The 25542-nt window shown below is 35.7% G+C and overlaps 6 protein-coding genes across 9 annotated transcripts; 2 read left to right on the top strand and 4 right to left on the bottom strand.

The window, feature by feature from the left end:
- Nucleotides 1–218: 218 nt before the first annotated feature.
- On the bottom strand, nt 219–1980 carry LOC105967267 (sequence-specific DNA binding transcription factor). Its single transcript, XM_012991870.2, has 2 exons — nt 1414–1980; nt 219–789 (listed from the first exon to the last, which is right to left on the bottom strand). The coding sequence occupies exons 1-2, from the start codon at nt 1880–1882 to the stop codon at nt 353–355; spliced, it is 906 nt and encodes a 301-aa protein (XP_012847324.2). The 5' UTR covers nt 1883–1980; the 3' UTR covers nt 219–352.
- A 942-nt stretch (nt 1981–2922) lies between these two features.
- On the top strand, nt 2923–3514 carry LOC105967076 (uncharacterized). Its single transcript, XM_088818284.1, has 2 exons — nt 2923–3123; nt 3208–3514. Exons 1-2 carry the CDS (start codon nt 2995–2997, stop codon nt 3271–3273), a joined length of 195 nt encoding a protein of 64 aa, XP_088674410.1. The 5' UTR covers nt 2923–2994; the 3' UTR covers nt 3274–3514.
- Nucleotides 3515–4080: 566 nt separating this feature from the next.
- Nucleotides 4081–7912, bottom strand: LOC105967207 (COP9 signalosome complex subunit 5b). Its single transcript, XM_012991800.2, has 6 exons — nt 7306–7912; nt 6013–6294; nt 5781–5928; nt 5552–5634; nt 4599–4676; nt 4081–4497 (listed from the first exon to the last, which is right to left on the bottom strand). The coding sequence occupies exons 1-6, from the start codon at nt 7711–7713 to the stop codon at nt 4408–4410; spliced, it is 1089 nt and encodes a 362-aa protein (XP_012847254.1). The 5' UTR covers nt 7714–7912; the 3' UTR covers nt 4081–4407.
- Nucleotides 7913–8231: 319 nt separating this feature from the next.
- LOC105967198 (protein KAKU4) lies at nt 8232–14132 on the bottom strand. Of its 3 annotated transcripts, none has more exons than XM_012991789.2 (11): nt 13751–14132; nt 12697–12761; nt 11916–12031; nt 11371–11483; nt 11157–11287; nt 10521–10697; nt 9833–10088; nt 9652–9731; nt 9433–9523; nt 8708–8807; nt 8232–8625 (listed from the first exon to the last, which is right to left on the bottom strand). In XM_012991789.2, exons 1-11 carry the CDS (start codon nt 13998–14000, stop codon nt 8442–8444), a joined length of 1563 nt encoding a protein of 520 aa, XP_012847243.2. In that variant the 5' UTR covers nt 14001–14132; the 3' UTR covers nt 8232–8441. The 3 variants fall into 3 exon arrangements, with proteins under 3 accessions (XP_012847243.2, XP_012847245.2, XP_012847246.2); XM_012991791.2 differs by having other exon boundaries at nt 11916–12028; nt 13751–14120; XM_012991792.2 differs by having other exon boundaries at nt 11157–11284; nt 13751–14082.
- Nucleotides 14133–16785: 2653 nt separating this feature from the next.
- LOC105967150 (chromo domain cec-like protein) lies at nt 16786–19266 on the top strand. Of its 2 annotated transcripts, none has more exons than XM_012991731.2 (3): nt 16786–16936; nt 17471–17557; nt 17633–19266. In XM_012991731.2, exon 3 carries the CDS (start codon nt 17636–17638, stop codon nt 18986–18988), a length of 1353 nt encoding a protein of 450 aa, XP_012847185.2. In that variant the 5' UTR covers nt 16786–16936; nt 17471–17557; nt 17633–17635; the 3' UTR covers nt 18989–19266. The 2 variants fall into 2 exon arrangements, with proteins under 2 accessions (XP_012847185.2, XP_088674209.1); XM_088818083.1 differs by having other exon boundaries at nt 16860–16998.
- Nucleotides 19267–19698: 432 nt separating this feature from the next.
- On the bottom strand, nt 19699–25255 carry LOC105967149 (pentatricopeptide (PPR) repeat-containing protein / CBS domain-containing protein). Its single transcript, XM_012991730.2, has 12 exons — nt 24856–25255; nt 24230–24412; nt 23535–23667; nt 23245–23342; nt 22981–23142; nt 22811–22879; nt 22280–22415; nt 21640–21872; nt 20994–21071; nt 20593–20661; nt 20320–20496; nt 19699–19989 (listed from the first exon to the last, which is right to left on the bottom strand). The coding sequence occupies exons 1-12, from the start codon at nt 25108–25110 to the stop codon at nt 19717–19719; spliced, it is 1866 nt and encodes a 621-aa protein (XP_012847184.2). The 5' UTR covers nt 25111–25255; the 3' UTR covers nt 19699–19716.
- Between the last annotated feature and the right edge of the window lie 287 nt (nt 25256–25542).

Below are 25542 nucleotides of genomic sequence, written 5' to 3' on the forward strand. Positions count from 1 at the left end.
TCTATTTAAGGTGAATAAAAAAACTGGAATTTCGGATTTATATCGGTACAAAATCGGAAAAATTTCCAACCAGAACAAGTTTTTCCATTTCAAATTCTGAAACCTTGATTTTCAATTTTCCGAATTTTTTTTTCTGAACGGAATTAGAATTATTCTAAAAAAATGGATTTTGTGCTAATTCAAATCCTACCATCCAATTCCCACCCCTAATTCCGATGTAATGCAACTAAACGACTAATTTCAGAAGTTGCCGATAATCGATGCAATGCAATGCAATTACACACAATGCACTAAAATCTGCAATAGAGGAAAATGATGTACAAAACGCAAGAAAAAATTACACGACAACCCTTCACGGCAAAGAAGCAGATGCGTTTTGCTGCACAATTTCACAAAGCTGTTTAAGAGTCTCCGATATTTTTCCAAAGCAATCGATAAGTTTATCACCTTGTAGTCTCCTAAAATCAGTTTCCACAGCCTCCGCATTTTTCATTTCCGCCAATTTATAGTCCATATCATCCGCTACATTTCCTTCCAATATCGCATTAATCTGCATCGCGTTTTCCCACAGCATTGTTGCCATTATTTGCTCTCTCGTTTCTACACTGCTCTGCTCAGGCTCGGGTGTGCTGTTAGTGACGTCGTTTGTGTTCCCTTGTTTTTCGTTAATGTTGATATTTTCTTCTTCTTCTTGCTTTATCGTCTTTGCACTCGTGGAGTACCCCCAAGGGTTTAAGGTTTCGAGTCTCCGTTTTTTACGCTTCATTCTCGGCCGTTGCTTCTTCGTACCTAATAATTACGAAATACCCTTGTCCTTAGGGAAAAATATACACAAAATTAGGAAAATAATATATATATCTCTATCTAAAATTTTCAGAGTGGAGGGGGCCATGGCCCTCTGCGCCCCTATGTTGTCTCCACCACTGCAACTACACAAGACAAATTCTATTCATATTACCTATAGAAAACATAAATCGGGATTCTTCTCAAAGACTTCCACGAGCTAAATGATTTTAAAAAGTTCCGATTTTTTTACCCAAACGATTACGGTTCTTCAGAAGTTGGTCCGAATCGCCAAATGCGAACCGAAAAAGGGGTGCAAAAATTTTCATCACTTAACTAACAAGAATACAAATTTCGATCCGAGGTTTGATAATCAAAATACGCCTTCGTCAAGATAAGGTCGACTATTATCCAAATTCATATTTGTTTCCAACATGATAAACTTTAAGAACACTTGTTCAAGAACTATCTTGAAGCTTCTAAGAATCAAACATACTCAAGAATTTCTATCCACTAATTATTCCAATTTTCCAAGTAAAGCAAACTAATCACTATCGACAATGTATAAATCTCAAGCAAAGGAAAATGAAATTCTTAGCCCTAATTAGAGAAAAAAAAAAAATCAATTACCAGTTTCGAGAAAGAACTCAGTCGCTCGGCCATGGGCTTCCGGGTCGGAATCCGGGTCAGTCGCCATGGCCACTTGCTCCTCTTCTTCCGCTACCTTCTTCTCTGCCGCCGCCGCCGCCTCAGCACCACCGGACTTTCTTCCCTTGGCACCAACACACATATCAATTGCGTCGAACAGCTCAACGGGAAGCGACCCATCCGCCGCCGCCGCCGCGTCGTGTTTAACCCGTCTGTACTCGATCAGCAGCTCGTCCCACTTACGTTTGCACTGATTCAAGTTCCGGCTAACCTCTAGGGCATTGCAATTCTCAACGATCTGCTGCCATTTCTGGAACGAAGGGAGTGTGGCTCCCCACTCCGATTCGACGGCGTAGATCTCGTTTACCAGAATTAGGGATTCCTCCGCCGTCCAGTCTGGGGCTGCCCTCGACCGCGTGCAGCGGCGCGATCCCCTCGGTTCATCCTCCATTTCCGTCGAGAATTGAGGTGAATTTTGAAGGGGGTGACATCTGCTGTTCAGTCCAGAGTAAAAAAAAAAAAAAATTGTATTTTTTTTTTTTTTATCTACGTTTATTTTTTGAAAATTAAAAGAAATATATAAAAGGGTAAAATTACAACGACCACCTGATATATGATCAAATTACGAAAAAAAAATTCATGTTTGGGTAATTACAACCACCCTTAATTACAAATCTTCTTACACGTCCACTCTTGCGGTGTCCAATTTAGTGGAATCTTTTAGATTATATGGAGCATTCTCAAATTTTTTGTCCGTTTTATTCATTCGAGCTCCACATTTTGAAGCAAGATGATCATAAGATGTCTTTTGGCTTGTAAATATCAAATTGTGGTGCATCAGAAACTGCATGTTTACACAAAACGAGTACAAATTAGTGAACATTCCACGGAACCTAGAAGATTATGTTGAATTTGACACCATAAGAATGGACGTGTAAGAAGATTTATAGTTTATGGCGGTAGTTATAATTATCCAAACATGAGGGGGTTTTCGGTTGTAATTTCCCCAAATAAAACAAATATAGGGTAAATTACAAACACCCCCCTGAGGTATGGTCAAATTACAAAAACCCCCCTCTTGTTTGGATAATTACATCTACCCCCTCAACTATGATTTTTTCTTAGACCTCCACATTTATGGTGCCAAATTCAACATAGTCATCTAGATTCCGTGAAATGTGCTCTAGTTTGTACTCTTTTTGTGTAAAAAATACAGTTTCCGATGCACCACAAACTGATATATACAAGCTAAAAATTACATATTATGGTCATTTTGCTTCATAGTGTAGAGTTTGAATGTGATAAAACGGGTACAAAAGTGATAATATTCCATATAATCTCGAAGATTCCACTAAATTTGATGAGTTGAGGGGGTGGTTGTAATTATCCAAACAAGAGGGGTGTTTTTGTAATTTGGCCATACCTCAGGGGGTGTTTGTAATTTACCCAACAAATATATAAAATTGGTGCTAATAGCGACTTGTAACTCTTAAAAACGAAACCACGTTTTTCAAGAATAAAATTGCCTGTGATCTAACTGTAGAGAATTACAATCCGGTAGAGATGAATCGGAAATTTGGTGGTGGCAAGCAGCCGACGGGAACTCCGTCACTGGCATGGTCAACCATCGTCGTCGTTGCGTCCCTCCTCGCCGGAGCTTCGATTGTGCACAATATCTACAAGCCTGATTTGGTATTTTACTGTTTTTGTCAATGTCCCTTAACTGTTCGACGAAATGCCCCACTGATGTCTCTTTTTGAATGTGAATTTGTGCAGAGACTCCCTCCGGCGGGAAACGTCGATGAGCATGAGGCGGACCAAGTGGAGAAGCTGCAGAACTGAGATTTTTTTTATGCAGAATTTCAGGAATTGATTGAATAATTGTGTCATACTCCATCATCTCTAGCATAGATAGATGATGGAATATATATCGTCTTTACTTACTTTTACTTGTTATGTACTTGAGGATAGCATTCTGGCAAACTCTAATGCTTCATTTGGATCGAAAAATCGGAACATTTAAATGGGGAATTTCAAATCAATACAACAAGATTATATTGTTGGTTGTTTGTTTGTCTTTGCACCGGGAGTCGTGTTGTAACAAGTGCTCAAATGTTGGTATTTTGTATTTATTGATCAAAAACAGGGTTTTATATAGATGTTACACCCGGTGAAATACACCACATGATCTTGAACTATTGATCTACACATAGCAACACATATCCATGTATATGTGTGCTTAGTAGATAATTATTTATATAGATCTACGGTTCAAAAACCACCTGGTGTGTTACACCAGGTGTAACATCTCATAGACCTCATAGACCAAAAATCAGGTTGTAACTTGTGAAAGCCAACCAATAACTCCGATGTGTTCTTTTTGTGATTCTTCTAATTGAGGAGTTTTTAGTGCCCTAATCGAGTCTTTTCATTTTCCAACTGAAACGGGATTTTGCTAATAAAAATAACACAATTGAGTTTTTGTTTCAAGATTTGGGTAACTGCCTAAATCAACAAACATCTTTATTGTGGTAGATTTCTAGATTTCAAATTCGATCTTATTTGGAGTCGTTTGAAATCTTGTTTCCGAATAACTTGGCAGACAGAATTCCTCAAATGAGAATATTCCCCATTGTGTGAAAAGGATCCTCAAAAATAAAAACAATAAATTAAAAGGGGCTTTTGGAAATCGTAATAGTCTCACAAGAGTCCTCTCTACAAAAATAAATTACTACTAAAACGCATATGATCTTTCTTTGAAGGATATAGATGAACCCATTCGAGTCTAAGAATAGAGCCAAAAACATCGCTCGTTTCAAAAGTGCAATGATGGGAGCCATCTTTTTCAACTAAGTCTAGTAATTGCAATACATTTGAAGATGCTAATACAAAAGGAAACCCGTAAATCAATTTTCTTCGGGACATAAATGAGCAAGAGCCACGCCAGAAAAATGAGTGGTTTCGATTGGCATCAGCTCATGTTTCGACCATTGGTTCAGGACTAGATGACTCTGCCTGAGATTTGTTGGATTGCCGAACGGAATTGAAAAGAATGTCCTTGATGACCTAAATGAATAGAAATAAAGAAAGTGTTCATCACTCTTTTTCGACATAATTAAATAATGCGTGGGCATAAATTTAGGAATATTATTACGTTTAAACCTTACCTGTGACATTAATCCATGGACTTGCTCCACTGTTATCTTTGCACTGTCACGAGTAATCTTGGTAAGTTGAGATTCTTCCTGCAGTGGATAAAGACACTTTGTTCGTTTATAAGTGGATTCGTGAATAAAATAACAGGACAACAGGGTGTTTGATAACTAAGAATGCACGATAGGCAAAAGCCTAATCATAACTTCATTCACGAATCATATCAAATGATGTGAACCTCGTTTTTCAGTTGACATTTTGTTCATTATAAGTTACATCCTTTCAAATGATAAGCCAATTGTTAACAAGCATATCAAGTAATGGAATTCTGCCTTCCTGCTTACCTATCAATTTATTCATTGATGCATTTAGGGTGGCGAGAGTAACTATGTTTGTATTTCAGATATTCAAATTTTGTAAGTGATATATAGTTGGAAATCCAATTCAAGGGAATAATACATTTTACTAATGCAACTTAATGACAGGTGCTACATAATTTCAAGGAAATCTATCATGCTGAATGATAAATTTTCTTTCAGAGAATCAAATGAAGACTTGCACACCCATACTGAATGAAATTCAGCAACCTGTCTATCCTTTTTTTTTTCAAATATCACAGAATGAAAAATGATAAGGACTATACAATGTCAACGACCAAAGGAAACAGAAAACACGATAAAACTGGAACAACTTTTGTCAAAATTGTGAATGAATGTAGAATACATGTTCCAATTAGTCAAGATGAAACATATCTTAAGCAAATCCCAAATAGAATGAGTTAGACTGTAGTCAGGTAAGTGGATGGGTTGAAAGAATTTCAGTTTGACAAATCTTGTGTTTGAAGACATCAAACACTGGTGAAAATGAATGGTTATGGACTGTACGACTAAAGTACATAAAGCAAAAGAAAACACAGAAAACCAAGAAACAATATGAAAAATCTTTGTGGTTAGAATAATTGACAGACCTCTTTCTTCCTTTGAGGGGCTGTTATCAAGGACCCAAAGCGTGAATGGGACAACTGACTTTCTGCTTGCTCTATTTTCTCGGCTGCACGAAATTAAAAGCACAATGCAATAAATTGGCATGACTCCCGGTAACTGAAGTGCCCTCTATGCAGGTAATGACTAAAATAACAACCTTGATAATTGATACTGTGAAGAAATTAAATACTTGCATGGTAACAAGAAAATTACCTAAATCTGAGATTTGACCAGCAACGTAGTCTCCGTTACCAAGCAAAGGAGAAGAAGAAAGTGTGTTCACCCAATACTTATTCCAAAGTAGGTCCAAGAGATGAGAATCCAAACCCGACTTGAAGTACGTGATGTCCAATGAATAATACTACAAATAACAGGACTTGATTAAATGAGCAAATTCCAAAAAGAAATTGTCATATAACGTGCATCTCTGGGTGAGTATAATCACCTGTTTACAGTGCACGCCGAAGTCCTCGATTTTATTCAAGGGGATTGTCTGATACTCGGAGACAGGTTCATCTGGAGGCTTGTACCCCTCAGGGTATGTCCTGAAAGCACCAATATCAACTTTTCCAGCAGAAACAGTCCTTGTTGGATCTATAACCACAGCTAAAAAGGGCTCTTGGAATTGCTGGTTAAGCATTTGTGTGGATACATCTATACCAGAAAGCCAACACCCGTAACCAGGATGAGAGTGATACCACCCTACTACATTCTCCAGACGACCCGCCTTCATCCAAGACAATGAACAACAAGTAAATTTAAGGCAAGAAAGAGAACATATTACAGGTCAAGTGTATATAATCAAGAAAATCATGCACAAAAAGTCAATTACTGTGAACAGAAGTAGTTTACGATTAGAAAAATGGGATGTATGAAAGGTACTATATAAGTAATGTTAAGAGACTGTTTTCTACTTGAATTTTTGTAATCCTTGTTGACAGCAATTTTTTCTTTCCCTAATACATATACAAGTAGTAAACTGGTGGAGGTACATGAAGTTAATGTTAAGAGAGTTTTCCTAATCCCTAGCACAATGATTGATATTTTCTGTAAATTCTTTTTTGTAGCTAGGGTTAGTCTATTTCCGTGCCTGATTAACATAGTGCCTCTTTGACTAAACTGATAAAGAACCCCAGCTGATAGCCAATTGAAGGAAATCAAAATTGGGATTAATTTCGGTTTAAAGCCAAAACCTAATTATAAACAAACTACTCCATCATGCCACACTAGTCATGCCCGAAAACAGTATTTAGGATATAGAACCATTTCACATCAACTCGCACATTCCCCAAATTCGTAACCTTTTATCACGCACGAACAACTCTAAAAATTAGATGGGGAGGTGTAATTATTTATATGCGATTGTGTTTATAGGATGTCCACTAAAATTATTTACTTCTTATTCCCTCTTTAAGGGCATCACAGGTTGTCGGAGGGGAAGTAACAAGTGCTGGTGACGACTTAGGGTTCTACTTTGCGGAATAATTCGTGTCTACATTTTACATCTGCGAAATAGCCACAAGTCTTCCTCAAATTTACAACACTATGCTGCTCAAAACAATGCCCTGTTACAAAAATCCTAAAACCCTACCCCTAAATTCAACCTCTCTAAACCTTCTCATCACAAACACCATGCCGAATAAATTCATTTATTAGTTAAAAATCATCGCAAAGGAGGAGAATTTAATCAACAAATAGAAATTTAAAGCATTATTGGGAAGGGGGGAAAAGAAATTACCTGTTTATTAGTCTGGGAATAATCAACCATATACTCATAGGCATCGGCCTGCGCATTAACCCTAGTCTCAGTGCCCTCAACGGGTAGGGCAAAAGCGTCCATCACAATAATCGCATCTCCGTCGGTCTTTCCCTGCATGAGCCCCATGACCTCAATCGTTCCGCCGGAGCGTGCGTGCACGACCATCTTGAGAAGCGCGAGTGCAGATATCTTCACGCGCTTGAAGAAGTGTGGGTCAATCGACCACGGTTTCTCTTGCTGGAACTTGACCTGCGCCGCCTCATCGTAGTAGAAGATGGCGTCCGACGCGGCGGAGGACGAGTCCGCGGCGTCGGCGGCGGTCGTGACTATGTTGTTCTCCAATTCCCAAGTCTGCCGTGCAATCGTTGATGAGGAGAAGAGATCCATTGTTGAGGTAGAGAGAGAATTTTGTAATTGGGAGACTGCTCAAAGTGTTTTGGTGTTTCTTCTGCTTTTGCTATGTTTTATTGTTTTACATTCAAGGCTTATTTATAGTCTTAAATTTTCGAATTAATTGTTTTTCTTTTCAAATTAAAAAATAAATAAAAGTTTGAGATAATTCATAATTCACTACAGCCTAAAACCTATGTAATTATATTTTCCTAAATTCGGACAAGAGCTGATTTCTCGAGTTCATTCCTACTTAACATCAATTTCAATTTGACAGGTGATCAAACAATCATAAACGAAATCGAAACAAGAATTCCTATTTAACATCAATTTGACAGATGATCAAACAATCATAAACGAAATCGAAACAAGGCACATGGCCGTGTCCATGTCTAGGTGTTTCTTATATAATTTGGAATATCTTTTTTGATTTCTTTTCTTTCTTTCGATTATTTTAATTTTTGTTTTGAATGGAAATCTAAATTATACATTATTATTATTATTGTAAATCATGATTTTCAATCAAAAGTGGAATTTAATAGAACTGATTGAAAAATACAGGCCTCTGCAAAAACAAACGGCTCATAAATTAACTAAAATGATCTAAGCTCTAAATAACACAGTATACCTAGAACATCATCCTAACCAAAAATAAAATAAAAAATAGAAAAAGGTTTGTTCTGATAGTGTGAATTGACTGGTTCAGCCATATGGCATCCTTCCATTTACCTCTTTGATTGTTTGTACCCGATTTTCGCACTCCTAGGTGGCGATTCTTCACATTGCTCGACTAAACTATTCGGAGAATCACTTGCCACGTCATCAACTTCAGTTACGCTAGGCACTTCCATGAAAGCTTCACTTAGAAGCACGCAATTACCTTCAACGTTGATTATATTCGTCGACTCACTGTACAAGAGAGCCAGTGTCATTATTCTTAAGTCAATTTACAACGCTACAGTTGAGAAGGAAATATCGTTTGTCAATTCACCTGGCTTTAGATGATGATAAACCATTTTCATACGGCATTGCTCCGAATTCAGCCACCTCGGTTACTGGAGGTCCAATTGACTTATCAGTTGAATGTGGATCTGCGAAAATCGAGATTGAGATTGACTGAAACTTTACTGAATATTGAGAAAAGAAAAGGACTGTTTAGTTGAAACTACTATTAAGCTGCATTTGTCCACGAGTACAGTTTCCGAAAGATCGGAGTATATATCGCCTTCATAATTGTAGTTTCAATCTGACAACATGGGAATAAGAAATAAGCACAGATGATTTCTTTAAAACACGTTGTGCATGGATCTCGTTAGGTAGTCATTACATACGAATTAGTTCCAATGATGCGCTTACTTACAACATAAATCTGTGCTTATTTAAAATGCGAGAAAAATTATCGATTGCGTTGGTTTTCTTCAACGAGTTCCATGACGGCATCAATCAGATGATATTTCTTATGAACGATCCTCACTTGGGAATATCCACAGATGCAATTTAATTGTACACTTGCCCGATAACATTGAGAACCAGTTTCAAAACTCCATATCAAGAGCTCAATCAAGTAATAAAAGAGAACATTCAAACATAATATTATAACACCTTCCTCACTACCCAAGTAACATTGAGATTCAGTTTCGAAACTCCAAGTCAAGAGTTGAATCAGACAATTAAAAAAATAAGTAAATTATTAGGTAAAAGGGAAAGTCCAATTACCAGAATGCCGTTTCCAAGCATAATTGGGGGTGTCAGAGTATGGAAACTTAGATGTAGCGCATTCTCCATCAATCTTGATAGCATTTGACTCCTTTAAAACAATGAAATTGAAATGCAATCTAAGACACTAGAAACTGCATTGGGAAATTTCACATGTGTGTGGATGCCATTCGCACAAACCAACTTTTAAGGTTACAACGAACTTTGCTAATTAATTACCTCGTTAATTCCAGAAACAGAAGCAGCTGCTTTGAAAGACAGTGCTTCTCTGGCCTGACCATCTCCTCTAGACTCCAAAGCTGAAAAGGGCCAAAAAATGCAAAGCAGTGTTTTTCAACTATTAACAACAAAGCAAAATCAGATTAGTCGAGTTCAAAATTCAGACAAGACACAGACTAACCTACAGGGGCAAGACCAGAGATAAGTCCAACATCCATTAATTGGTCTACTGGCTTTGTTTTCCAGAAATTTTCTGGTAAAGCTGTTATCTCTGCTTTACCAGTTCCTATAGACTCCTCCCTAGTTAGTCCAACTGCAAACAGTGATGGATCGATTTTGGCGGGTGGTGTGCGCAGCATATATTCGGTTGCCTTTGAGCGCACTCTCCTCAACTCGTCTTGGATATTCCATGATCCAGATGGAGGAGAATTTCGTCTCTGAATAACAGCAATAGATGATGATGAATAAGAAAGATAAATAGAAAAGAATCAGGGAACTGAGGTGAATGGAGGGACCCAATAAAGGAAGAAACTCGCAACTTCTCAACATTAGTAAACATATTATCTATACAAGTTTTAATCATATGCATTACGTTTACAATGTGCCATGAGAATTGGCAATCATTGTAACAATATGACAGGAACTAAGTATCCTTTAGTTGGGCTACACTCACATCAATTGAACCCTTCAGTTCGACATAAAATTTTCTATCTCTTGTTAATTTCTTGAACTGATGAAAACATTGACATGCATGTACACAAGCAGAAGAGATATTGACACAAATTACCCGTTACAGTTTACGAGAGATTCGACTTTCCTGGTGCATGAATGGAAGCGTAAATTTAACAAAAAAAGATTGAGAAATGCACCATTGATGAAGACAAATAGTCGCGGTTAACTGAATCTGGTGTTCCTTCCTTGAAAAGCTTCATCCTCAATGTCAATGGGGATCTAAATTCAACATGTTTCGTCGGAGATACCCAAGGCACCTTCTCTTTCATATAGGATCTGGCCACTTCCACAGGAGATCCAACTCCACTTTCTACCTGCTTTATCAAAAATCAATAACATCAAATGACACAGTTTTCAGAATCATATTTCTTTGTAAAGTTCGGAAACATTTCAAATAAAAAATTACGAAGCCATTGCCTCGTTGGTATTGGGGTGGGGAGGGTAGAGTTAGGTCTAGGGTTCAATTCCCTTTAGGTTCACTTGTAGGCCATTTATAAGGCCTTTTTTTAAATCCAAAATCAAGCGAGGGCAAAAAAGACATATATATATATATATATATATATATATATATATATATATATATATATATATATATATATATATATATATATATATATATATATATATATATATATATATATATGTCTGTGTGTGTGTGTGAGTATTTATATCCAAGTTAAAATCAATGAAAGGTAGATCTATGACAGGTATAAATTTGAAGCTAAACAGGTAACGAAAATCTCTATGACCTATCACATAAAATTATGACTAACATGTTCAGATGTAGTCGAATTACGGTTGCAGCTTCCATGAGCCAGCTCAGTGAGTGAACTTGAACCCGCTTTCTTCTGTTGAAACCAATTTTTCGCTTCCACGACAGCTTTATTAGATGCATTGACATCTTCTGTTCATGAAAATGATGATTCTATAAATGCTTACAAGATTCATCTGTAAGATAGTCACTAGATTTGGTAAAGCAGGCAATACCGTGGTCAAGTAATCCTCCAGGAAAATTTGCAAGAGATGTTCTCTCTCCAGCTTCTGTCGAACAGTTCATTACTCGTGAATTAAGAACTTTCATCAGCCTATCCCTCTCTTCCCTGATAATAAAACCAATAAATAAGATAGCAAATTTGCTGGATAACAATTTCATGAATTGTAGATATTTTGCCGCCGAGTGCACTAAAGATGCTGGGTTAATAAGAGTTGCAGGGTTCAACTGAACTGTTGGAAAATGCAGAGGTTATTCATCAAGCCTTAGTAGTATATCTCTCTCAAAAATAAATAATCAGAACTAACACCATCCGTGGAGAGAAACAGAATTTACACACACTTAAGAATAAGAACTCAAAGGTTTAACAAATGACCTATTTATCTTGAAACATCAAAACAAGTAGTTTTTGCAGAAGTATATTCACACTAAAAACTAAAAAGCAGATGATTTTTGAAGTTTCGGAAGTTCAAATACAAGTTTATAAAGAATAATAATCATAAAGTTGTCAAGCAGAATACCTCAAGGTTTTGGCAGTTACCTCGAAAAAGTCTCCTGCATAACAAGCTGCTCTATTAACCTCTTGGTTTCAGTCCTTTGCACACTAAATTGAGACTCTTGCCCATGATGCATCACTTCTGCTGAAGTTAATTTCTTCTAACAAAAAGATAAAGCAATATAATTGATTATTTTGATTATTAGCTTAAAAGACATAGAAACAGGAAATTACTATATAGCATCAAATGAAGTAGCCAGTCTCCCGCATTTGCTATACTAAGTATTTAAAGAACATTAAGGAGAATAGCACAAGCAATATGAATAACCAGCACATTCATAAGCATTTCGTAACAAATATAGATCAACATGTCTCCAAGATATCATCAATGTGCAAAGGAAATAGCAAGTTATTTATTTTACCAGACCCATTAAGAACTTGAAACCATTTCGATTAATTCCTTTTTTACACCAAATTTCAACAACTAGTAAAATAGATCTTCATTCTTGCTATTACAACTTCATTTCAAGCTCAAAGAGCGAAAGAACTCTGCACCCAGTCATACTCAAATGTTTAAAAACTGATGTGAAATTCCAGACATAGCAAAGTTAAGAGGTTATCCTACCCCCTGGGAATATATCTTCTGCCAGAGATCTTTTATTTTTCAAAATCTAACATACGGAATCTTACATTCCTACTTACTGATGAAAATAAATAGTACAGCCCTACAAAGATAAGATAAAAGTTCAAAGGTAGGGGATTCTTTAGTGCTAAATTAATATCCTCAAGTTTCAATCTTCATATGCAAGAAGAAGCAGCGAGTTACCTCAGTTAATGCATTAAATCCATCTGAAGGGCTTTCATACTCATTAATATTGTCAACATCGTCATCTGCCAAACAAGAATGTGACAAGAAACATACATAAAAGGTCAGAAAGAAAGAAACAAATGTTCAGGCATTAAAGTTTTGTTTTCCCTTGGGCATTTGTCTAACCATAGAACATACTTCACCAGACATAATTCCAGGAACAAGGGAAAAAAAGAGGGTGAAAAAATTTTGGAGAGAAAAAGAGAGTAACTATTCGATTTTCTCTTCCCATAACTTGCAACTTTCCACTTCCATCTATTCCCCCACTCACCCATCCCTGCGTTCTCTATTGTTATTTAGCATATTAGCATCTAAAGAAACGAAAAATAAATATATACAAAAAACAAAACAAAAAACAGAAGTACTTCTTTGTTAGGTTTTGCATTGAGGATGTTCAGCTGCAAAAATAAACAAACACTCACTTTTAATAACCATTAATGAAGCCACAGATTTTCAAGTGCTCGGTTTTTCTCTAGAACGTATATGCACTAGGCTGAAAACAAGCCAACCTTCTTAAAACTCAAAATTGATTGTCAAAAGCTCATTTATATTTTATACTGAAGTTCATATACATATCAATCAAGCTCCAACACTTATTTTTATTTTCTTTGTAATTTTTTAAGGCTCTGAGCTAAAAAACTAGTTAGATGCAACTAAAGCTCATCTAAACTAGATTTATACAATAATCGAAAAAAGCTCCGGATTTGGCTTTAATTCATTATAAACTTCTTTCGCTAAGGCAATCTTCCACCAAAACCCCCAACCCACCCACCCACCTCCACCCAATATAACTTGGTTACATCGACTTCATCAATTTCAGCCAGAGAACAAAGGAAAATAAACACGAAAATATGACTACATGCTTCTGAGAGTAAAATTCAAGCAGATAGTAACAAATACAGCACATCAGGGACATGCAATTAAGCTCACATACACGAGCACTAGATGAAAACAACACTAAAATAAAATAAAATAAAAATAAAAAAAGTCGGAGAAAGAACAACATACGAACCTGAATCAGAGTCCTCTTCATCAGAGGAAGACTCGGAAGCAGAGAATATCGCGGAAGAGAGAATTTTTCCGGCACCAGAAGCGAGGGCGCGAGCGGAGGGTATAACGACGCCGGTAAACCAATTAGGGCTTTTAGGAAGGGGAGACGGCGGGGGAGGACGGTCGTACGGGGTGGCGGAGAGACGCTGTCTCCTCCGATTGGTGACATTTTTTCCGCCGGCGCGGGAACGAGAGCCGGGGACGGTGGCCATTTCGGGGGCAAATTGGAAAATTTGAAACGGAATGATTTGATTTCGTTAGTTTCAGCTGTTTTAACTTTTGGTTTCTCTCTCTCTCTCTTGAATTTCCTTTTTACCAATTTTATTAATTATAAAAATAAGAGCAACTCCAATTAGAGCATCAAATGGATTATCAAATCCATTAATTTCCTTTTTTATATCCCAAAATTAAAAAATCTACTCCAATTGGAGTATCAAAATGAGTAAGTATTTTGATAATCTACCTCTCCGTAAATAAAAATACATCCTGGAAATTGAGTTATCAAAACAATAACCACCTAAACATGCAATCACAAAATGAAACGTGGCAATTACGAATAAAACCACTAAAAAACTTCCAATTGATTATTAATTTTGATAACCATGATTGGAGTAGATGAATTATAAATGAATATTAAAATATTATCTTAATTATCAAATAAATATTTTATATTTCAATTTTGATGTTTTGCATTGGAGTTGCTCTAATAAAATACTTAATATACGCACTTAATGAAAAAAAATACTATATTTACTATATTTGTGTAATGCAAATAAATTAAAAAAAAAATAAAACAAAAGGGACATGTTTTATTCCTCATAAATCTTGAAACATGATAAAAATTGTTCTTGTCCATATAACAAGATTTAGGGTAAATTACAGCCAAAATTCTGAGATAAGGTTAAATTACGGAAAAAAAAAAATATTTTATCTGGGTAATTACAACAACTCATCAACTATGAATCTTCTTATATGTCCAATCTTCCAATGTCAAATTTAGTGAAATCTTCTAGATTATGTGAAATATTCTCCAGTTTGTACTTGTTTTACCAAATTCGACCTCCACGTTTTGAAACAAGATAATCATAAGATGTGTCTTTTGACTTGTAAATATCATATTGTGGTGCATCAGAAACTACATTTTTGCACAAAAATAGTACAAACTAGATAACATTTCTTAGAATCTAGAAGCATCTGTTGAATTTGAATTTTGACATCTTAAAATAGAGACGTATAAGAAAATTCATAGTTGAGAGGTGATTGTAATTACCCAAACATAAGGACTTCTCTCATAATTTTACATTACATCGAGAGTGGCCATAATTTACCCTAAGTTTTATTATGTTTAGTTGCTCTTCCTCCATTCTCATAGCAAGTCTCTATTTATTTAGTTTCTCACAAGTCACAAGTCTTGCTCCATGACTTATTCTTCTTAAAAAATGAACCAATTCAAATGATTATTTCATTAATTAAACAAATAAGATTCAGTTATTTAGATTAACAATTTAAGAGATAACCACTTTATGAAAGTAACAAAATTGTAACATATTTTTCAAAGACTTAAAACATGTTTGGTCTAATTGGTTCAAGATTTGACCCTTTTACCCCCCATTGCTTCGTTCGAGTTGGAGCATCTTATTCCAGTCTTTTTAGTTGGGCCACACAAACATCAGAATCAAGAGCCCAGTGGGCCTTCCCTTATAAATATGCCATTTGTTTTATGCTACACTCGATAAATTTTATCGGATTATAATTTTTATATATGTACATTTATGAGTATTTATACATTCTATATATAGTTATTTGATTGTGTGTATCAAATATGAAAAATTGTTGGTGTATTTTATCGGATGTAGACTTTAGGTTGACTACTTAAAGGAGTTTATTAAAGATTTTTTTTTTTTTAATAGGAAATCATTCAAGCATATTTTTATCAAAAAAAAAAAAAACAAAAAAAAGTTGTTACAAGGCTTTTATTTTCATTTAAAAAAAAATAAAAAGTGCCTTTATAAGAAGATTATATCACCATTATATCACCATTAAATGTTGTCATACTAACTAATAATCTTATTTTGATTCTTCTCTATACAATTTAATAAATGGTAAAATTGGTAAAGATAAATTAATTATGCATTGACTACTTTGGAAATCTTATCATACAATTTGTTAATAGGATGTGCGATGGATGTCGTTTCAGTACTAATAATATCATTTTGACTTAAAACATGATTTTGATAATGTTCAAGTCTAAGTTTGGCAAAACTCAAAACACAAAATTGGTAATTCCTTAAATTAGCTTTTGAATGCAACTTGAATCACTAAGATTGGACGTCGGGTAATAAAGATATGCATGAATCAATGAACATTGCCCACAAATTTGATGTTTTGAGGTATCTGAAATTCAAAATGTAATTTATTCATGCATAAGTTTATCACCAGACATTCAGTCTAGTTGATTCAACTTGGATTAGAAAGCCAATTCAAAAGAACTACAATTTCGTGTTTCGAATTTTGTCAAAACTAGACTAAAAAATAGTCAAAATCACATTCAAAGTCAAAACAATAATGTAATAAAATTAAAACGACATTTAGCATTTCAGGTTATGAAAAGATAAAATAAATTATTTTGTTCAATAAGACTAATTGAAATAGTAAGTAACCAAATTTTCATAAATTCATGAATCGAATCATGCAGATTTGTAAATAATTTTTTGACCAGGAGATCTTGTGATTTTGTTGATTACTTAATATATTTATTTTCTCAACAATAAATAAAATATTGCTAGAATTATCAAAATATTGATATTATTATTTACTTATTACCAAAAGACAATAAAGTACGAAATTCGGATTGTTCAAATATAAAAAAAAAAAAAAAAAAAATCGAAATCTACAAAATCCGGAAATTCCATTCTGATTTCCACCCCTAAAATAATTTATTTATGAAAAAAAATATGAGAAAAGTCAATAAAAACTAATTCATTTACCACCACCCCCATTGGCATCTTTGGCCTTGCATGATTTTCGCTCTATCATACAAAAACTAATCATTTGTTTCTTCCTTTCGTTTCAATTCTTTTTTTCATATACTCTCTTCATTTCATCAATCCCTTTTACCATCTTCTTCTTCTTCTTCTTCATTCAAATGGTAAGGAAAACGAGAAACAATACGCTTTTCGTCGTTTTCTTTTTTACGTATATCCGTCTAAGGTGCACATCCATTTATGTATTCATATAATTTTATTTTATTTTTGTTCGTATAATTTTTCTCCTATCGGACCTGCGTTGCGGCTTTTTAGGTTATTTCGTAATAAATTTCGCGATAAATTCTAACGTTCTTTGATATGAACATGTTAATGTGAACGCTAGTCATTTGTTCGATTGCTTGATTGACGTTGTGAAACTTCAAATTTATTCGAAATTTTCTTTTATTTTCTTCTGTCGAATTTATGTTTGATATGTGTAGATTGTGGAAAAGAAAGAAAGTTTCCATTCGTACAATTTGGATCATGTGTAAATCCCATATTTTTTCCGTTCATCTTTCTTTAACATTGTCAAATATAGTTACTAGTTCCTCGATTCTCTAGCAGGCGACATGCAAATTCGAAATTTTTTTAAAAAAAAAAAATCCGATTAAATTATGTGGTCGAAGCTAATTTATGCAGATGTCTATTTTTGCCAGGTTGTCTGCCTAAATCTGCCAACTTTCTGTTGAAGACAACTATTTGAAAACCAGAAGAAGGAAGAACCAAATTTTGTGTCTTGACAGGTATGATTCACCTAAACCTCCATTTATTTTAAAAAAAAATACCCTCTTTAAAAAGAATATTTATTTATTCCTCAGAAAATGGCAACAATAAGAAGAAATGCTGCTCCAGAAAAAGAAAAAAAGATTGGGGTATTATTGTCTGCTTCACAGACAGGAACCAAAAGAACAAGCCATGATTCAATTACTGCAACACCAAAACGAATCCCGATTTATCCGAAACCCGCAGCAAATTCGAACAACAATGTCTCTAAGCCAATGGTCAAAAAACCAGCCCCCACTCAGAGTACTACTACTACAACTGCCCCTAAATCGACACTCGCAGCAAGAAGATCAACCTTAGACAAAACTCCAATAACACAGACACCAAAAACGCGAATAATCTCAACTAATAATCCGTCTATTCGGTCTTCTTCTTCCTCGATTTCTGCGAAAACCAGTGTTCCGCAGAAACCGGTTCCCGGCAAGAACTCGAATGGAGTGACTAAGGATGTGGTGAAACCTATAGTGAAGAGGAGCATCACCACCGTACAGAAGCAAGACATCACTAAAAAACGTACTACTACCAACAACGACGAAAAAGTAGTGACTAAGGATGTAGTGAAACGTACCCTCGGTAAGAGCATCACCGCCACTAAGAAGCAAGAGATCACTAAACAGAGTCCTACGACTACTACTACTCAGAAAATCACGAGGTCGAATATATCTAAAGGCCCGGAACCCGAAATTCATCCCGAACATCAAGAATCTTCCGTTGATGCAGATGAAGAACAGAAGGTTCTTCAATCTGCGAGCAACGGCGAGAAGGGTAATACAGTCAATTACGAGGCGGACGATCAAGAACCGTTGAATTTTGAGGGAACTGAAGATGGGGGCGATGATCAAGATACCAAGGCTGTGACTGATGAGGATTTTACATTTTTGGAAAACCAGGACGACCCTCTCGTTATCGAGACACAAGAACCAGAGGAGCACAAGTCATATGTTGAAGAGATCAAAAGCATGCAAAACGAATCAGAAGAACATAGTACGGATACTATGAATACTATGAATGAAATAAACAGCAGTAATAATGGTGAAAGTGTTGCAGATAATAAACCCAATGAAGAGGCAGAAGAAAAGGAGGTCGTTGAGGTGAAAGAAGAAATAGAAAAACACGAAGAAGAAGAAGAAAAAAAAATAGCAGAGGAAAAGAAAGAAGAATTGGCTACTGAAGAGTTCAAAGAACAAAAGCAGCAAGTAGCAGTCGAGGAAAAAAAGCAAGAACCGGCACATACGGTTACAAAACAACAACAATTTTCAGGACAAGGGAAGAAGGATTCACCAGTTTCTAACAATGTGATCGAGGAGACCGCGAGCAAGCTTCGTCAGCAGAGGCAAAACAAGGTCAAAGCTCTCGCAGGGGCATTCGAGACAGTCATATCTTTGCAGTAAACTAAAGTGATCTAACAGTTCATATAATATGCTTAGGTTTCTTGAATGAAAAAAAAAAAACAGACTTCAATTCAGACAGGAGTTGGTAGATTTATTCATCACAGTATAACTTGTTGTTTTCATGGTTGGTTATTACAAGGAGATGGTAATCCTATATGTATTTTTTTTCCTAAGATTTTTTTTCCCCATTTATCGCCTTTTAGTTATATGTACAAGAACATCACTAGATTATAATTTCGAGTTTTTATAGAGGATGATTGATTTTTTTTTATGGCTTAGCAGCAGTGTCTTCTCAAGTTATCCTCATTCGTTGTGCATTTGGATTTGAGGAAGGATTTCAAATTACTCGATATAGAGTGAATTTCAAACCCGCCACAATAACTCAAAAAAGAGTTCAAATTGAGCTAAAGGATTTGAAATCCTTAGCTCAAATCATCCAATCCGAATGCAACCTAAAGGTTTCAGTAGACCACCATCTCCATCTTCTTGAAGTTTCAAGAAACTACGAAGTACGAACTATAAGTTGAGTTGTCTGAAAGGGATGATGGCTGACAAAAGTTGGAATAACGTAGAGCATGGTTTAAAAGATTTATATATATATATATATATATATATATATATATATATATATATATATATATATATATATATATATATATATATATATATGTGCACATGGAACCAATATAAATGTGATACTTACCGAAATCTTTAGCCGAATTCAAATCTTAAATATTTGTATTGCTTTCGGACAGGCAAAATTGTTCATCGGTCCCCACCTCTGATGAAGTTTCGGTAAGCTTATACATTTCTTCAAAGGTAAAAACTCCGACAGCCTTTAAACTTGAGGAAGAAGATGTTCCATTAAAGTCGCCATATTTGACAATTACTACCATTTTGTACCTCTTCTCTAACATAAGATCAATGACAGAGCCAACTGATGTTGAGCTTGTAACAAAAGGTGGTGGACTTCTCATAAGTGTTCCGATTGGGGCATCTAGCTGCAGAAGAAAAGGAATTGAGATAATATTAAAACGGCACCGTGTTTTATTTATGACAGTCACTAAGTATTTTTTCTGGTTTAGTTTAGCCTTCAGCGGAACTATTCAAAATCGAGAACAAATTCAATATATTGTTTCAGCACTCCTGGAGAAGCTAATTATAATTCGTTTATGAGGTAACAGAAATTAAATTTGAAAGTTAGATTTACTCCAAAACCAAATATGATATTACTCCACTTTTAAAACTAGGAGTGAAATCAAAATTCATTTTGTTCCATTGAAGAAAGGGTTTGACTATTGAACAGTCACTTAAAACTTTAAATATATTACCATATTACAGTCTTCTCGGTGAAGTATCCCCACACAGCATCCCTGCTCGTCTATGATTGGCACAGCAGAATCCTTAAACAAACGCATAACCACTTGCTTCAACTGCAAAGTAGCTTGAAGTGGCGAAGCTTTATCAAATGGTAGCATTATCTGCTCAATTGTATCTTTAAGTGACACCTAATTCAATACACGGATAATGGACTTAATTAGTGTTTAAGTTATTTTTTGACATCACAGTATATCATCAACCACAATACAGCAAATCTTATATACCTGAGGAAGTACACGAGGACTTAACATCGATGTCTTAAAACCGGTTATTGCCTCAAGTCGTAATGCGACCTGCAATGTGATGCATTGTATTTTATATAAACAAAGCAGGCAGTAGAACAAACCATCAGATCTCCAAGCACTATGCCGGTATTAGAAAGATAAAAGTCACGGTACAGCAAAAGTTAACGATTAATTTGTTTTCTTTAAGTTGTTAATGAAGGCTGCCACTTTAGAAATTCTGAAACAGCAGAATGCCATTAACAAACTCCCAAAGCTTCACTTGTGCAAAATATTTTGGGAAAAAATGACACAGACTTCTTACATGGAGCCCATACATCATCCAAGAAAATTATTAGTTGCATCTAGTGCACTTGGTTAAAAGTTCATATGACAGAACATACCATGCCGCCTCGACTAGTCCATGATATTTCTCTCCATTTGCGCATAACCTTCTTAAGTTTTTTTAAAGCCAACTCAACCTGCAGGAAAATCCAGAACTAAGTGCATCATGTAATTGATAAGAAGATTAACATCAGCAAGTGGTTAATTTAAGGTTACAATCTAGTAACAAAAGAAGAGGCAACACTTCATGTAAAAGAGAGAAATATTAGCCATTTATAAAATCAAAGTTGATATTATCAAGAAGCATGAAAGATACACATGTCCAATGTTGTTGTTCCAGATAGCTATTAACGGTCAATTTCGTCGCCTCTTGGCAAAAATTCAGGGAAGTACTCTTTATAGCATTCAATTTCTTGACATTTATACTGCTTCCAATAGTGCTTTAATATAATCTTTTGGGTGTGGAACATCCTTTTTGTCATCAAATTATCACTATCAAGGATTGAAAAAACAAGACATGCAATACAGGATAGAGACACGAGCCAGTGCATTATCTACTATTCAACCCTATAACTTGACATTACTAGTACCAAATCCATGCTTATCGTGAGAGGTTATGGGTTTGATCCCACGTGTGTGCATCAGTGCATGATTGTGTTATAAGGCCATTTATTAGACAACCTTTTATTTTCCAAGTCAATTTACCTGGCCTCGATTTAAAGCTGCCTCCATTAACAGATGATCAGATTCTGCCTGCATTGGAGAGGTAATTGTTCCTGCTGAGTCAAACCACATGCGTTTACGGAATCTACTGACCATGTCATAATCTCCCCTATCAGCAAATGCACGCATCATCGACAGAAAGAGGTGAGGCTTTGGCCTCAATACAGGGTTCACCTTAGCTTTTTTTATTAACTCTCCAAAAACACAGAGAGCGCCTGCAGAAATGACTGCGTAAATTAACTGTTTTGCAATGAAAAGTCGAAATATAACGCAAAGAAAAAAATAAATCAAATAGCTTTAACAAGGTTCAAATTCCCAGAGGTGAAAAGTCAACCTTGGCCAAATTAATCTATTTCTTTTACAGATCTTAATTCTTAACACCATTATTGCTTTATCATCAGATCAACTATGTCTCTCTATGTGGAACTTGAAAACATATAAAAGGTTGATTTCTCCAAAAAATAAAAGTGAACAAAACTAAGCAGACAGAATGATATCATAAAAAGGAAAGGACATTTTGAGCCTATCCGAAGTTGAGATTTCACATACAGTTTTTTTTAATTATTATGGATCCATCTGATGATTACTTGCAGATCTTTAACGGAATCCAGAAATGGCATACCTTTGGTTGATCCACAGTTTAGCAGTGCATCAATAATTGCAGTGTATGCAACACGATCAATTCGCATTTTGCTGCATGATTTCATTTCTGTCAAGATCTTTTCAACTGAAAAGATATCCTTGGCACGCCCAAACCCCTACAAAATTGGTACCTTTATGTTACAATTGGTCATACCAGTGCTTAATCAAGCAAAACGCCATTCTTGTACAACAAATGCTACAACTTAATAATACTAAAGGATGCAGAAAATTTATCATAATGGGCAAACTACAGTTTGTTACTACATATTGTTATTCAAACAAGAAGAAACTTGACATATTAGCATGCTTTGTTGCCTACACAGTTGCCTTAACCACGAGGAGGGGGGTTTAGTCAAAGTACTGGAAATTCCCATTAGTGAGCCAAAGAAGCAATTTTGCTATTATCTCCATATTGCAGAGATTTTCGGCTCATAAACACCAAAAGGAGGTACAAATACTCATATTATAACAAGTCCAACATAATACTGGAATAATAGCATATAGGACGGACCTGTAGTAATGTAGTGTAAGTAACAAGATCAGGGGAAACATCACATTGGTCATTTTTCTGTGCTTTCTCCTGCAACAGACAATGGTAATCATTCAGAAACCTGACAGCCTTTAAATAAAATCAACAATTCATGAGGCTTTAAACTAGCCTTTCAGACACGTGCATGAGACCTTCATTTGCTCAAAAAATTGCATTGCCATGTCTAAGTTTTCGTTCTTGATACATGCGAAAATTAGTGTATTGTAGCTGAGCCTATCAGGATTCAGCCCATGTCTCAGTATGTCATCATGTACGCCTAATGCTGCTTGAGGACTACCGGAAGTTATATATCCCTGAAAGAAGAAAATACATGTCAATAAAAAAATTAAAAAAGAAAAAAGAAACTATCTTTCCATCAATCATCCCAATAACATACCAAAGTGGGGAAAATTTACCTTCATCAACAAGTTGAAAATCAAAATTGATGGATTTCCACCTTCTTGAATCGCATTACCATATCTTGCAAGAAGTCCATTAGCACGGAGGAGATCCCCTGCACTAGATAGTCACATACATAGAAGCAGTGTCAGCAAGCAGACATTTGAAATTTGAGACGACGCAATGAATCCTCGTATTGTAAATGTAAGAAGAAACTAGACGAAAATATAGTATTCTCTCTACGGGTCAAGAAAAGGAAACAAGGGAAAATTGCAGATTACAAGCTATTGGGTCAACGTAACCTAACCTGATTCAGTTAAAGCATTCAGAAGACCGCTGATCAGCACTGCAGACAATTGTGGATTACCAACTGCCGTACCTTGTTCGACAGACTCAAGCAGTTGAAAAGCTTCGTTGATTCTCCGAGCATCACCCAAGCCCTTCACGAGAGAAAAAATAGCAGTTAATCATGAACAGGACATGTATATTCTATCACATATCAACGAAAATGCATTTTCCACCAGAAAAGGAAATCATAAAACATATGCCTGCATATGCAATAAAAATGTCAATCTCTCCGTATTTAAAGAAGGGTTTGCAATTCATTAACTATCTGAATAAGACATCCAATTGCATGGTTCATAGTTGGTTTTAGTTGTAACTGATATTGCAAGCTATGGATACTGATGTGATGATAACATAGTTTCCTACAAAAGATGCATTCGGTTCAAATTGATAACGGAAAATTTGTGCCTAAACAAAAACACTATCACCTCCTCACGAACCCTTTGTGACTACTGATTTATTGATCTCACAACATTGTTTTTCACAAAATATGAAATTTCAGGACAACCTTATTGTCTCCAATTAATAAATAATTTGATGCCATTTTAGCATCTCTTACAAGTTACACCCTCTTTGCTTATACAATGTATAATTCCTGAGACTGGACACACTCAACCAGAAGAAAGAAAATACATTCTACAGTGGAAGTTTGAGTACCTTCAAAAGTGTTGCATAGGTAACATCATCAACCCCACAGCCATCTGGCTTTGACATTTCATCGAACACTCTAAGAGCTGATTCAATATCATGGCAATGAACACAAGCATGCATAACAGCATTCATCACGATAACATTGAGATTCCCATTTTGCTTCTTCGCAACCTCTATTTCCTCAAATATCTAAAAAGCAAAGAAACGTTATTCGACTAGATGTATAATTCCAGTATCTACAGTTGCATGATGTAGGAAACATAATTGCACACTTCAGAAAGCATTAATATCTCTTCTAAAGAATTTCCAGTACCAAAGCAAGTCATCAAGCATTTCAGAAACAAACATAATACTAAAACAAGAGTCTAAAGAATACGTCAAATAACCGATTGGGACCATAGTTCTTCAAATATTATTTAGATATAACCCCCAAATTTGATTTCACTCACACTACCGAACACAAATAGCAATACATCTCTTTGCAACTTATCAGCATAAATTTCTTGCTTGAATTGAATCATTTCCATTTACAGACATCTAACTGAAACCTAAATCTCCTTAACATGATGGCGAATGAATAAATAATTTGCTCGAACACGGAAACGAACAAGCAACGAAACGAGGCAACTGACCTGAGCAAGTTGTCGGCGGCGAGTGAGCTTCACGACGCGGGAGGTGAGGGACTTGAGATTGAGTGGATCGGAGGACGGTGTCTGAGGGCGGGTGTCCGGCCACTTGCGCCGCTTGTTTGGAAGGTGTTTGCGTAAATGCCTAGGAGGAGTTGCGGTGCTGCAAAGGAGTGTCGGATGAATTGACGACGGTGCCGGTGATAAGAGAATAGCAGGCGCGGCGGCGTGAATCATCAGATTCTGCAGCACCATCAGCATGTCTGTATGGTTGATCGGTACTCAGGAAGCAGCCATTGCTCTCATGCACAAAGCACTGTGCGCGCAGCAGCAAAATTATGAGTGGGGGGTTTGGTGAAGAGAAAAAAAAGGCTGCTTTTTTGGGGTATCGGAGAGGATAACGTGTGACGTGTCACGTGATTTTCACTAATTATAGATATTCTTAAGTATCATAATTTGTCACTAATTCGTAAAATAAATCGGGGTTTATAATATGCTACACCTACTGAAATACGAGTAAATCTTTATAATTTGTAACCACAAAAACATACAAACTGACGCAAACTCATATTAGTATGTGTAGATCAATCGTAAAATAATTTCATTAAATAGTGGATAGTAGAAATCATAATAATCATTTATGCCATGTTATGGTGGTGTTTACAAAAGTTTAATCAAGATTCAAGAGTAGAA

The sequence above is a fragment of the Erythranthe guttata genome, chromosome 5 (genome assembly GCF_056151865.1).
Source record: "Erythranthe guttata isolate IM_541 chromosome 5, IM_541, whole genome shotgun sequence".
NCBI lineage: Eukaryota > Viridiplantae > Streptophyta > Magnoliopsida > Lamiales > Phrymaceae > Erythranthe > Erythranthe guttata.

What these genes read in the sequence shown, in the direction of transcription:
- LOC105967267 (XM_012991870.2), bottom strand. Translation starts at nt 1,882, where the DNA reads ATGGAGGATGAACCGAGGGGATCGCGCCGCTGCACGCGGTCGAGGGCA. An exon ending in TGAGTTCTTTCTCGAAACTG is followed by an intron (nt 790 to 1,413) that starts GTAATTGATTTT and finishes CGTAATTATTAG; the next exon opens with GTACGAAGAAGCAACGGCCG.
- LOC105967076 (XM_088818284.1), top strand. Translation starts at nt 2,995, where the DNA reads ATGAATCGGAAATTTGGTGGTGGCAAGCAGCCGACGGGAACTCCGTCA. An exon ending in ATATCTACAAGCCTGATTTG is followed by an intron (nt 3,124 to 3,207) that starts GTATTTTACTGT and finishes GAATTTGTGCAG; the next exon opens with AGACTCCCTCCGGCGGGAAA.
- LOC105967207 (XM_012991800.2), bottom strand. Translation starts at nt 7,713, where the DNA reads ATGGATCTCTTCTCCTCATCAACGATTGCACGGCAGACTTGGGAATTG. An exon ending in TCGGCGTGCACTGTAAACAG is followed by an intron (nt 5,929 to 6,012) that starts GTGATTATACTC and finishes TGTTATTTGTAG; the next exon opens with TATTATTCATTGGACATCAC. An exon ending in CCCCTCAAAGGAAGAAAGAG is followed by an intron (nt 4,677 to 5,551) that starts GTCTGTCAATTA and finishes TATCCACTGCAG; the next exon opens with GAAGAATCTCAACTTACCAA.
- LOC105967198 (XM_012991789.2), bottom strand. Translation starts at nt 14,000, where the DNA reads ATGGCCACCGTCCCCGGCTCTCGTTCCCGCGCCGGCGGAAAAAATGTC. An exon ending in TGAAGAGGACTCTGATTCAG is followed by an intron (nt 12,762 to 13,750) that starts GTTCGTATGTTG and finishes CTTGTTTGGCAG; the next exon opens with ATGACGATGTTGACAATATT. An exon ending in ATTCGACTACATCTGAACAT is followed by an intron (nt 10,698 to 11,156) that starts GTTAGTCATAAT and finishes TTGATAAAGCAG; the next exon opens with GTAGAAAGTGGAGTTGGATC.
- LOC105967150 (XM_012991731.2), top strand. Translation starts at nt 17,636, where the DNA reads ATGGCAACAATAAGAAGAAATGCTGCTCCAGAAAAAGAAAAAAAGATT.
- LOC105967149 (XM_012991730.2), bottom strand. Translation starts at nt 25,110, where the DNA reads ATGCTGATGGTGCTGCAGAATCTGATGATTCACGCCGCCGCGCCTGCT. An exon ending in AATTTTTTGAGCAAATGAAG is followed by an intron (nt 22,880 to 22,980) that starts GTCTCATGCACG and finishes TGTCTGTTGCAG; the next exon opens with GAGAAAGCACAGAAAAATGA. An exon ending in AAACTGTGGATCAACCAAAG is followed by an intron (nt 21,873 to 22,279) that starts GTATGCCATTTC and finishes TCATTTCTGCAG; the next exon opens with GCGCTCTCTGTGTTTTTGGA.